Source organism: Eptatretus burgeri, chromosome 3 (assembly GCF_056783735.1).
Source record: "Eptatretus burgeri isolate ZD-2024b chromosome 3, Ebu_testis_v1, whole genome shotgun sequence".
NCBI classification, from domain to species: Eukaryota; Metazoa; Chordata; class Myxini; order Myxiniformes; family Myxinidae; genus Eptatretus; species Eptatretus burgeri.
This window is the reverse complement of record NC_140963.1, coordinates 8,085,940-8,099,533: the sequence shown is the minus strand read 5'-3', so window position 1 is coordinate 8,099,533 and position 13,594 is coordinate 8,085,940. Positions and strand designations below refer to the sequence as shown.

Genomic DNA, 13,594 nt, shown 5'->3' with positions numbered 1-13,594 from the left:
TTTGAGAAAGGTCTTCAAAATCTTACTTTCATATTTGAGTGTCCTCATTGGGGATCGGCGTTTAGTCTTAAGACATTTGCACAAAAGACACTAAATATACAAACAAGATTACCTGCATAGTTGGCTCAAGAACATTCACAACCGAACCCGTTTGTTGTTAAGTTTTAATTGTTCTCTCTGCAGGGTAATCATAAATTCGACTCAACCTGGAGCTGTTTGGCATGACAGATTAACATTTTTAAGCTCATTGAATCAGGAAATGCTGATGACACTGAAGCGACATCATGCAAATCCCAACATTACCTGTGTATAAATACACCTGGAACTGCCATTCAAGGACCTGTACTTGGAGACACAGCAGCAGAGGACGCCATCAAACAGGTGACTATTCTTGGTGATTTATCAATACTGTGTTGCCAAAAGTAAAAGAGCCTGGAACAAAGGAAAGTTTACTTGTGCGATAAATGTGAATGGGACAGGTGTAATATGTGGACAGAAGCATGCAGTCGTAAGTAAGACAACGGTATTGTTTGTATGAACAGTATATACCGACATTTGTGAAATGGTAACATTGGATGAAAAGGTTACAATTCAGTAAACTCCAGAACACAGTTCAAGAGCTTGAAAGAGGAACCTCGAGAGTATCCTGATGGCATTTCATAAGGAATATTACAAGGGAAGGTTTTTTTTATTCTTTTTTAAGTATTTATTCATGTTCTCATGTCTGCAAACATGGCACAAACCAATTTGGAGTGTTGGAAGAACAAACAGGAACAGAACTGATGAGAGATATCAATTATGAATCAAAGTGAACAAACAAACTGGTTCAATACAAAGATACAACAAACGTGTAAACTAAGAAATCACAGAAAATAACATATTAAAACGAAAATATAAATAAACTGGAGAGTTCATAGAACACCCCACCCCACGCAGTCTTGAGAAACACGGACATGGGCGGGTTCTGAGGGTGGCAAATTTGAGTGGTCGAGATGATGTGAAATGCTGTAATATTTTGTTAAAGTACTGCTAAACGGAAGGTTTGTAAAAATGCCGATAAGGTGATTTGTGTTCTGTAGTGTTCAAGTCTATAACTCAATTGAAGTAAATTAAAGATTTCAGAGGTTGTGAAAAATATTTTTGGAAGTTTATCACCGCTGATGCTGCGTCTTTTACACCACCTTATTTAACACATTATTTTAGTTATTCAAACGTGTTGTTCGTGTCCTTTTAGGATGTCATTAACAAGAGTAAGTTTCGTGTTTGGAATGATTTTTAATTTTCTGTGACTACCAAATAGGCACAGAGTAAAAAATAAAATAAAATGAAATAAAATCGCACCCATGTTCGAAGAAAGTGTTTCAATTTGGCATTTTAAATATGAAATAGGCAAGGAAAGCTGAGAAACGAACGAAACCCAATAGAATTACCCTTGAGAACCCTCTAGAATAACCCTTTAGGATATAACTGTAAACACTGAGTTTAGACATTCAGCCTTTTCATGTGTGGTATCAGCAGTGTCGCCATTTGAGGTAAGGGAGGTGATGGAGTGGGAATATACACGAGAAACTGATTTGATTTGACACCACCAGGTTTTGGAGGAGGGAGAGAGGTTTGAAAGTTCAGACTTGAGTTTAGAAAGATGTTGTTTTCTGGCTCTCCTGAGGGTAGATACACACTTGTTCCGAGCTTTATGTAAGGAACTGAGATTACCCTCAGTTGGGTTTGCTTTCCATGAGGCAAAGGCAAGTTGTTTCAGGACAACTGCCTCACCACAAGCTTCAGTGAACCACGGGTGGGACGAAGGGTAGGATAACTGAAGATGAGAGGGGTAAAATCTGTGCATGAGGGAGAGCAAGTTTCTGTGAAAGAATTCCCAGGATGAGTTGATGTTTGAGAAAGTCACGATGGGAGACCAATCTAGAAGTTTTAATGGCTGCTTGGAGGCCCTGCCAGTCGGCTTGAGTGAAATACCAGACTCGACGGTGGTGAGGGGGTTCTCTAATAACAGCCAGAGAGATGTCCACTTTGACAAGGATGTGATCAGAAGAACCGATTGGAGCGGTGAAAGAACAGCAGATATTTTCAGGGAAATTTGTCAAAATCAGATCCAGAAGAGATGGAGTACCATTGGTTGAGATCTGGGTCGGGAAATTGATCGATTGAGTCAGTCAAACTTCAATGTTTTCAGTTTTTTCAGGTCTTCCATGTTTTCAGTTACTACTTTTCATTCATGTTCCCACAATTTTTCTGGAACTGGAACATCAAATTTTTGCAGATGTGTCAACGGATTACTTGACAAGCTCTGTTTTGTCGTTGTGTGTACAGCTGTTCTTACATGAGTTTGTTTTTGTGTGTGTTCAGTCCTGAAGCATAACATATTCTCTTTACTAACCCTACCTCCAGCCCTCACCTTTCTCTCTTCGTTTTTCTTTTCATACTCCTCTCTCTCTCTCTCTCTCTCTTTCTCACCCCCGCCTCACATCCCTCCCTCCTACGGTACAGCATATCTCTCCCCACCTCTCCCCCCCCTTCCTCACTCTTCCCCCCTTCATAGCTTCCTCTCTCTCCTTCCTCCTCTCTCTCCCCTTCCTCTCTTCCTCTCTCTCCCTCCCCGCCCTCTTCTCTCAACCCCCTCCTTAATACGCTCCATCAGCAAAGCAATGGGTTGTATTTGCAAGTAATTAAATATGGAAGTTAATTATCTTCAAAAGGGGTGTTTTAATTAACACAAACACCAAATTTTCACTCTTGCACCGACTTGGAATTTTCTTATTATGGTTGCAAAGTTTCAGGCTACTAGGTTTTATGGTTTTGGAGTTATGGAGGACACACACACACACACACACACACACACACACACACACACACACACACACACACACACACACACACACACACACACACACACACACACACACACACACACACACACACACACACACACACGACATTTATTAGTGTAAAATACATGTATGACTTTAAATGGCCCTTCTGACCAAATATTGGTGACATGACATCAGCATCATGCTCATGAACACCACATCCCCTCCAACACCGTGCGGCTTCCATTGGCACACTCGGACTCAGATCTGTTTTAAAGATATAGATATTCAAAAGTTATAAAATAAAACTTTTGTTTATGTTGTAATGGGTTGCAAGGTAACACCAAGTGTCAGAGTTTATGATTGTAAGTCAAAGAGGAACGTTAAGTGGTGGATCTGGAACTGATAAACCGAAGTGAGAAACAAACAGTAATTCTCATATCTTTGTATCTGCCCCCATGTTGTTGCACGTCGTCAACAACAGAAACAATTTGGGTTATCGTATAAAGCCAGCTTGTCTCTATTTTGATATGGTGATTGAATTTAGCCTTGTAGTTATTGACATAATAGGCTGCAAGAGAGAGATAGCGATTTTATATCAGATCTGGGTTCAATTCCCCACCTGATGATAAACACAGTGCAGTACAACACAGGATAAGTAATTTTGCATGCTTTTAATAGTGGATGAAGAAGCCATGTCTTACTGTGAAGTCAAAGCGCTGCTGTGAAGCATAAATTCCTTCTCTCTGAGTCTCATCCCCAGACTGGACCAAGTGCGGTGGGTCCAAATAAGCCAGGCAAGCCTTGCCCTTCTGTGTATCCATCCCCTTTCTTCCAGGGAATCCCTCGGTGGGGTACTTCACCATCACGGTGATAGAAAACCGCAGGGAATCATAAATTTTTTCTTTATTTTGATGTTTTTGGATAATTGTTGTTGGCAATCTCATTTGTATTTTGAGGATTTCCGAATGCACCGTCTTGTATGTGTGTGCAATTTTTATGGACAAAGCGATATTTATTTCTTTCCCGGTTAATTTACAGCAATGTGGATGGTGGTGAATACAGGTAGATTAAGCAGCAACTAAAACTTGTTCTGAATGGTGAAAAACAGGGAGTATGATCGGTCGAACTGTAAATGTAAGCATGCAATAAGAACTTCAAACTTGCACTGTGAACACTTACTGGTGGACACCGTCTGTAAACGAAAATGTTTGTTTACGAGTTCAAACCCATGCAAATCGTCCTGGGAACGACACAGACCCACAGACACTTCACGAATCACACCACCATCAGACCAAATAACACTAGCACCCATTTGGGGCAATCGTGCTTGTGCAAGCTCGCAATGTCCCATTGTCTTCAGTCACGTGATCCGCCATAATCATGAGAGGTGCAACACTGGCCGACTTTTAATCTTATGGATATTTTTCTTTGCGAATATTTTCCGCCAGTTTTGCTTTTTTCTTCCCTGGGATTTTGGCTTCAGTTCCATCAGTATGCAAAATTTAAGCTCTCTGGGCCACTTCTTGCAGTGCAGTGTTTGTGCACCGCAGTTGTTGAGTTGGATACAACCCTGATGTGTCGACCAGGATGATCACAGGACAAAACCTACTTTCCAATACCTTGATGTGATGTGATGTGATGTAAGAAGGAAACATTTATGTCAGTGACTCAATGATTAGAAAGAGCTTTATATGTGTGATGATTTGTACACATCACCAACATCATCAAACCGACATTGAATTGAAGTTGCATTATTGTTGTTGGACATCACGATATTATTTTAAGCAAGCTCCAATGGTGAAACGATATGAAGTTCCTGCTGGGCATTGTATGAGTGTGTGTACATCGATACATATCTCCACAATAGACATTTTGGTTATGTTTCCTTTCTCCCAGACATAATGAACTACACATTAACAATCACAACGAGTGATCATGACGATGCAGGCACATACGATTACTTGTATGCAACGCTGATTGGAGAGCATGGCGAGAGCGAGCGAACTCTGCTCGACAATTATGGAAAAGACTTTGAACGTGGATCTGTGAGTTTCTCCCCATTACTCATTATTATATTTATCTCCAACATGACCGGACTTGAATGAAAGATAGTTGCCAACAAAACCCTTTACTGGATAAGATATATCTGAGCTTGTGCTAACAGTATCACATGACACCCCTCCCTCTGCAATACGTGATTTGAGGTTGATAAATGAAACCAACCACAGATAAAGGCAATCAAATTCATTGCACACATGTTATGCTTCATTTTGTTATGTTTCTGGGGTAGATGGAGGAATTTCAAAGCAAAGGTAGGATTGTATAGGGGAGCATGGTCTGGACGAGCAAGAGACATCTCAATGTAATTTAAGTCAGGAAAACTGTCAGCTTCCGTTACGTGTCATTGCACCAGGGGAGGGGGTCAGTCCTGTGTTCGGTTTAAGGCCAATTTCTACCAGGATGTGATCGCTCCCTGTGACCTTTTCCAACGTTTTTTGCATTTACAAAGCCGGCTTTAAAAAGGAACGACGCTGTCACAACAACAACGAACAGGCCATGCACCAAGGCTTTTGATTGATCGGTGGACGTCAAAAGGAATGAGAGTGAGGAGATGGTGGTTGGAAGACGGGTATTACGGTTGCTTCTCCTCAACACGGTGAAGAAGGCTGCGTGATTCTCGTGTTTGTGCTGATGTGAATTTGCTTGTGTGCTCGAGCAAGACACGAGCTGTTGTCTGTTCGGCTGAGTCGCGAAGTGTACATTTGTGTGTGAGAGAGAGAGACAGACAGACAGAGAAACAGAAACAGGAGTGTGTCTCTCAGTAAACGGGGTCGGCACATTCGATCTTGAGAAGAAACTGTACGAAGGTTTGTGAGCCCTTAACGAAGGAGGACCACCCACGTGAATTACCACTTACGTTTCCCACTTAGAGAGTGGTTCAGTACCATTTTGGGTGTGGTTTCCAACGCAGGGCAATGTGGTTCGATCCCCAAGCTCCTAAATGGATAATCTCTGGACGAAACTAAGTGCCAGAATAGAGGGAGGGATTTGCTTTTATTTTGTCTTTCCCCTTGTCTGTTTTTGTAACTGTGTGTCTCAACTTAACGCTTTAGTTTACCTCACGTTTTTATGATTACACGTTTATATAATTCCATTATATACATTTGATTTATGTTCATAAAACCCCTTATTTATTAAGTTTGCTTGTGTCTGTCTATTCCTTGTGTGTTGGAGTATATACCCTTGTACTTCCATCTGGTACACACCTTTTCCGTCCTCCATCCCGCACTTGCTATAATCTCCAATGATTACGTACATGTTCGCCTCAAAGGTAGAACTGTTTGTCTATCTGTCCGGGTCAGTGTTAACCGGTGTGGAAACGACAATATTCTCAGCCAACTATTCAGTACTAAGAGAGTAATTAATATGCATCTCAATAAAATCGACATTATCGGGGGCGTAGTGTAATAAATATTGCACTACATATTAAGAGAGTAGTATAATGAAGCAAAAATGGAAAACAAACCTCTTAAAACTCACATCCACTATAAATGGTGTGTGTGTGTGTGTGTGTGTGTGTGTGTGTGTGTGTGTGTGTGTGTGTGTGTGTGTGTGTGTGTGTGTGTGTGTGTGTGTGTGTGTGTGTGTGTGTGTGTGTGTGTGTGTGTGTGTGTGTGTGTGTGTGTGTGTGTGTGCACGTGCGTGCCCTGGAGAGGAGACGTTTTTTGTGAAGTTCTCCTGGAGCTTTCTGATGTGGAATGTGATTCGCCAAAATGACAAAAGTATTCCCATGTTTTAAACCCACACCTTGTTAAGGCGAATTGAGCAGCTTCATCGGTCCTTCCATGGCGTGGCATTCTTATTACAAAATAAATAACAAAAAGAATGATAACATTCTAACAAAGCATATATTAATAATGCGAATAATATTAATAACAATCATAATCGATGTATCATTTGGTAATAATAATAACAAACATCTGATCCCGGCCATCGCCCAAGCACATCTGGGCTTGGTGAAAAGGCAAGCTTATGCTCAAGCAGTAACTGCTGGCAGGTATACCACAAGGCCATGGAGACCAATGAAATTTGGTCCAATAGACCAACGAGCCATCTAGGACCGCAAAAAGACTAAAAATGCAAAACTGGATCGCATAGTCTCGCCCAGCATGCTCATTCTAAACAAAAATACCATCATCAACTGAATACGCTTCAATTGTGGTACACAGCTATTATGCCCCACTTACCCATATCATCCAAGCCCCCGATGATGTCACATACATTGTCATTATCCATAGCTTTATTGATTGGGACTGTATTTATAATGCTGTAGTTGTGTTCATAACAGTTTTAGTGGGTAGTTGTGTTAGTTTATTGAAAGAAGCAAGGGGGGGGGCTCGTGCTAACTTTAGCATTTAAGTCAGTTGGGGCCTTGGGAGTATGGAGATAAAAAAGGGAATAAATAGAGACCGAAGGAGAAAGGAAGAGGCATTCATAAAATGTGATAGTTGCTCAATGTGGGCGATATCAACAATAGGGGAAGCAGAGAGTTCTTACTGTTGTAGGAAGTGTGAGGAAATAGCCCACTTGAGGATGGTTATTACGAGGTTATAGGAACAGATAGATAATTTGCAAAGTAGCAGAATGTGAGAAATTTGTAGATAGTTTGTTACAGTTGTTGGAGTGACGTTGCTGAGGATATTGGAAGTGGTGACGGTGCAGCATAGGCTGGTAGCATGGACAAGCAGTGGTGATGGTGCAGCATGGGCAGGCAGTGGTGAAGTGCAGTGGGTGCAGGCTGTGGTGGAGGTGCAGCAAGTGCAGCTGATGGTGGAGGTGCAGCAAGTGCAGCTGCTGGTGGATGTGCAACAGGTGCAGGTGGTGGTGGACGTGCAGTGTGTGTAAGCAGTGGTGATGGTGCAGTGGGTGTAGGTAGTGGTGAAGGTGCAGCAACAGAAATTGCTATAATTGAGGTATGGGAGATAGGTTTTGTGGGTGATGGAATAATTAAATATGTGGATTCTTCATTCTGGAGAAAGGATGGGAGACATGGAATTCTGTGCAGTTTTGAAGGAGCAGGAGTTAAGATATTGAAGGAAGGGTAAACGATATTGTATCGTGTCATGGTAGGAAGAAGTTGTTTGTGGAACACCGAGGAGCAAATTATTTCGGAAAAGTTTACTCAGAGGTTTTGAAAAATAGATACAGGATATTGGGTAAGCAGCTGAAAGCAAAAGGTTGTGAGGTCATGTTTTCTGGGATTCTCCAAAGATTAGGAAACGATATAGAAATTATGTCCAATTCCGATTACCAACACACCATGTCCAATTATAATTGGTGGCACCCCACCGCATAATAATAATAATAATAATAATTTATTTATTTACCTGAAGCAATTCCAAGAGTGACACGCCAATGAAGCTGATTCCCTGAAATAAACATTGCAGAAAATCAGCCATTTTGCCTGCTCGTCTGTGCACGTCACTTGGTACATCGGTTCGAAGTCCACGCAAATGTTTTTTTTTTTTTTTTAAACCAGATTTGTTTTGATTCCCTGAAGAGCACCTCACGAAACCTGTGAAAATATTGACACAGATCTGGCAAATTTTATGGATAGGCAGTCCTTCTGGGGGACAGGGTGCGAGGTCTCGTAGTGAATGCATTAAATCATATAGCTCAATGAAGCTGGTTAATTTTGTTACGTTCCTCAATTTTTGTTCACTCAATATAATTCTCCAAACAGTAAAAAGAGATAACTTTCATGCTTTAGAAATTTCACATTTTCTTGTTCATGTATGAAGGAGGGAAAGGAGCCTTTTATTAGTATATATATATTATTGCGGTTCTGGAAACCACATCCCTCCAACACCAATAGCAGCCAACATACAGTGGTCCCCAGTCAGTTATTTCATTGATGTACGTTCAGATAGTCCCTTCCTTCTTGTCTAGTGGGTCGAACGGGACAGTGCGTTGTGTAAATCTCATAATTAGGTCTTATTAAACCGATGAACTTCATTCCTACTCTGCCTTTTTCTCTATTTCTGAGGTAAATCCAAGCAAGGGGTTCTCACGTGAGCCAGCAGGTGCTACACTCGGATAGCCATCGGTAAATACCACAGCCGCACCCTTCGCGTAAGAATGCGTCCGCACAGAACGCCAAGGGCAGCGGTAGAAGCCAACAATAAACGCCAGTGCTGCATGGAGCAGGTGCAGCGCAATGATGACCCCCCACCCATTGTTCAGGCGATTAGAGACATAAACAACACACCAAATGCTAATAACATACAATATGCACGCGGCGCACTCTTCTTCAAACCAAATCTCCATTAATAAATATATCTGTCCTCTTTTCAATCCGAATCTCCATCTAATAATTATATCCAATCCTGTCCCTCAATTTCCTGACACAGATCAGGGCTGGCACCGTGCACACGACACCGCCTTTGATAACCGTGAACACGATGCTTGATGGCGGACGGACCCGCGCGGTGACAACGTGCACAATGGCGGACTCATGCGCAGTCCGTGATACTTTATCATTGTACAGAACGGGGCACGAATAACACACATCTTTATTCAGGTCTGTGCATGGGGTTACAATAGCGTCTTACCGTCAGTCTTCGCTCATCACGATGGCCACAAATGTCTTCCATGGACAGCAGACATCCTCCCGCACCTCCGCCTCAATGAAGCTGCTACCAGGCAGAGGCATGCTGGGCGGCCGGATCGCTCAGGGGGCACCATGGCGCACCATGGAGTAGGCACATTGACCAGGTCACCAGGATACGGCATGGGGTTCGGTGCAAGGCGATTCATATCATAGGGTTCGGAGCGAGACGATTTCGCAGCTTGGAACCATATTGCTGGAAGTGGAGTAGAACCGCTTCCAGCCATCACGGCTGGGCTGTGCATTGGCCGGGGCCAATGAGAGCGCCCGATTCAGGTGACGACACATCGCTTCAGGTGGCACCCCACCCTGCACCGTAGAGCTTGTAAAAGGCAGATTGTGAAGCCGTCCGTCCTCTCTCTCTCTCTCTCTCTCTCTCTCTCTCTCTCTCTCTCTCTCTCTCTCTCTCTCTCTCTCTCTCTCTCTCTCTCTCTCTCTCTCTCTCTCTCTCTCTCTCTCTCTCTCTCTCTCTCTCTCTCTCTCACATGCTGGATCTACAACTCGCCTTCTCCACCCACCCTTCCTCACCGACCCACTTGCTGACTCCACCTTTTCCACCCGCCCGTCTCCGTCCACTCACCTGCTGACTCTGCCCTTTCTTTGCCGCCTCGTTGCTGACCACCCACCCACCTGATCCTGTCTGCCATTCCGCCCACTTGCTTCGGACTCTGCCTTTCTCCACCCAAATCCCTCCCTTCATGCCTTACGGTCGCGTCTCATTCTCTGGACCGATGCTAGCTGCACAAAGTGCCACGAAGCAAGAGACGATGTGCCAGCCATCAGGAGGTATCGCCCAGCGGAGCATCCCCCCAAAATGTATTGATGGCGCGGCCAGGCAATCGCGCAAGGTATTGAGAGACCGCGAGCCTCATCTCCTCTCCTTTTTCTCTTCATTAACTCCTCTTGATTGCGTACGTGTGCGCGTGTCACGGTGCCTGTCCTCACTTAAGTTAAGATTGTACAATAATTATATCAGGATAACTCTGCTCTGTGTCTGCTTTTGCAAGTTGCTTGATTATTGCCGCACCTCTCACATTTCTTCCTATCCCTGCTCACACACAACAATATACTGCATTCATTCTGCCACATACCTTTCCTCACCTGCCTGTTAATAAATTATTTGTAGAAATGTTCCCAGCTCGTTTTTGTATTTTCTTTCATTGATCCAGCATGGTCCGTATCCTTACCTCGCCGGGACTTTATTCCCAACGATCCGTTCCTTTTACCCGGTACGTCCTTGGCATTTTTGCTCGGCTGCATCTGATCCGGTCAAGTGATCCGGTTCGGACAAGGCATACTGAGGGCGTGTCCCCTGGTAATTAGATCACGTGGTTATTTTTAGGTAACCGGATAAAGTAGACGGCGGACGCTAAGTCACGTGGTTGAAATATTGGCGTTCACGGTCATTTAGCGACCCGCCGTGTCACGGAATTATCTGTGTGCGACGGCCTGAAATTCCGGCGAGTCTGGTGGGAACCTGGGATAGCTCCCCCCCTCCCCCACTGGTCTTTTCACCCGATCCCTGGCCCGCAACAACGCACACACACACACACACACACACACACACACACACACACACACACACACACACACACACACACACACACACACACACATGGTAAATCTCTAATATTATGGGTTTTGATCAATCGTGGGCAACATAATTTGTTTCTATTTAGTCGTGGTATTTCATTTCGGCCAATCATGGTTTTTGAATGAAAATGAGTCATTGTTTGCATGTACGATTCCCTCCCATAATGAGTTTTTTGTTGTTTCTCTGCACCGTTAATTGTAGTATCAGGCCAGCATACTGGAACGAAGCTAAATTTAAAAATGAATCGTCATCGAAGAGGAAATGACATGCAAAGATCCTGTCATTCTCGATCTACAAAATGTAGTGGACACACAACACTTAATAATGGCTCCCAAATGTAAAACGATGGACAAAATTAATCATGCCAAATGGCAGAGAAAGGTTATGATGTCCGAAAAAAATGTGTCAATTGTTTACATACATTGTCAAGAAGGGAAAGTGTGGCAATGAAGCAATTGTGTGTCCACACGAGTCAGATATCTGCGCAAGGCTTCCTGCCAGCAAAGCGCTAAAGTCTCATTCCAGTCCCGTGATCCTCATATTGAAAGGATGGAAAAAGTGCTCTATGTTCGGATTGAGGACCAAATAGAAAATAATAGGACCACTGCACCTGGAGCTTATCTGGTCCCTGGCTTAATGTTTAACCCAAATTTGGTAGCATTCTGACTGGTGGGTCTGGGGAAGATTTTTGAAGAAATTTACTGAATTGGCCATTTTGACCGACTTAAAATCATTTGACTGCAACAAACTTTGCAATCCCCGTTACCAGCCAGGAGTGGAACTTTGCTGCCAAATTTCAGCCGGATCAGCCCAGCGGTTTGGCCAGAGAAGTCGAAATAGGAGACGGGCAGATGGATTGTGAATGATGACAACACCATATCTGAAATTTCAATTCCAGATAAACTGAAAATGCCTTTGAGTGGATCAGTGTATGGGAGAAACCATTATAGATTCACTCGGATTTTGAATGGACTGATGTACGGGAGAAAGCATTGCAGATTTGCCAATGTTTTCACGAGTCACCCGGGACCGAAGCCTCCAGTTCAACCATGGCTTATTGAATGAATTGAGGTGAAGGCATTTATGCCGGAGCAGGTTTTTAACGCTGAAGAGATGGAATTATTTTAAAAGAGGATGCCATCTGGTACTTTCCTACCGAAGCAGGGAAGATATGCTCCAGGACAAGGTGGCTCAGGGTTGTTTTACCCTTCTTCTATGTAGCAATGCAGGAGGCAACTTCATCGTACTCACGATGATCTAACAGCAATTGTAAGTTGTACATCCACCTCTTTATAACCTTGACCCTCCCCCCAATAGCATGGTCATCATCATCATCATCTCTGAGCTAAGTCCTGTGTTTTCTATTTACAGCAGAGTACAGTACGAACAGCAAATCATATGTTTACGATCACCCAGCTCACTGTTTTGTAATAAATTAAAAAGGTAAAACTTGCTTTTTGTTTATTACCCTCGCCAAATAATTTGGAGAGGGTATTATATTTAGGTCCGTTTCTTAGTTACTTGGCCAAAATTTTTTTTCGGACAAGTATGTTGATTGCCTCCGTGTGTGTGTGTGTGTGTGTGTGTGTGTGTGTGTGTGTGTGTGTGTGTGTGTGTGTGTGTGTGTGTGTGTGTGTGTGTGTGTGTGTGTTTTGTTACTTACGAAATCTTTATATTTCGTAAGTATATTGATCACTTCCGGACTCTGTTACTTACAAAATCTAAAGATTTCGTAACTATATTGATGGCTTCCGTCATCTGTTTGTGTGTTTGTTTTTGTGTGTGTTTGTTACGAGATTTCGTAAGTATATTGATGACTTCCGTTTCTGTTTGTTTGTTACTAACGGAATCGAAAGATTTTTAAAGTATATTGATCAGTTCCGTTTCTGTTTGTTTGTTTGTGTGTTTGTTTGTTTGTTTGTTTGTAGGCACGATAACTCAAGAACAGAAGAAGCTACCAATGTCAAATTACACCACGTGATTCAGGAGGGTGATGGCTAGTGCTGATTAGATTTTGGTCAAAATCGGTCAAAGGTCAAGGTCACAGTGAGGTCAAACATTCGATTTTTGATGGTTTGGTACAGATAACTTGAGAACGGAAGAAGCTACCAATATCAAATTACACCACGTGATTTAGGAGGGCGATGGCCAGTGCTGATTAGATTTTGGTCAAAATCGGTCAAAGGTCAAGGTCACAGTGAGGTCAAACATCCAAAAAATGACAACTCGAGAACGGAAGAAGCTACCAATGTCAAATTACACCACGTGATTCAGGAGGGTGGTGGCTAGCGCTGATTATATTTTGGTCAAAATCGGTCAAAGGTCAAGGTGACAGTGAGGTCAAACATCCAAAACATTCGATTTTTGATGGTTTGGTACAGAATCATCGTAGAAACTTCTGGTTTGTGTCGCTACCTTCTCAAGAGACAGCTTTTATTAGACAAGGTCAGAGGTCAAGTTGACGATTTCGTAAGTACCAGTCTATGACTGCTTGTTTGTTTGTTG

General features: G+C 42.9%; 1 protein-coding gene across 1 annotated transcript in view; it reads left to right on the top strand.

Moving 5' to 3' along the window:
• The first annotated feature begins 227 nt into the window (after window positions 1-227).
• LOC147029364 (polyunsaturated fatty acid 5-lipoxygenase-like) overlaps window positions 228-13,594 on the top strand; it is a 129,340-nt gene continuing 115,973 nt past the window's right edge. Inside the window, exons 1-2 of the mRNA XM_085872367.1 lie at window positions 228-381; window positions 4,725-4,873. Of these exons, the coding sequence (XP_085728493.1) occupies window positions 285-381; window positions 4,725-4,873 (246 nt within the window). The 5' untranslated portion in view covers window positions 228-284. The remainder of the gene's footprint in view (window positions 382-4,724; window positions 4,874-13,594) is intronic.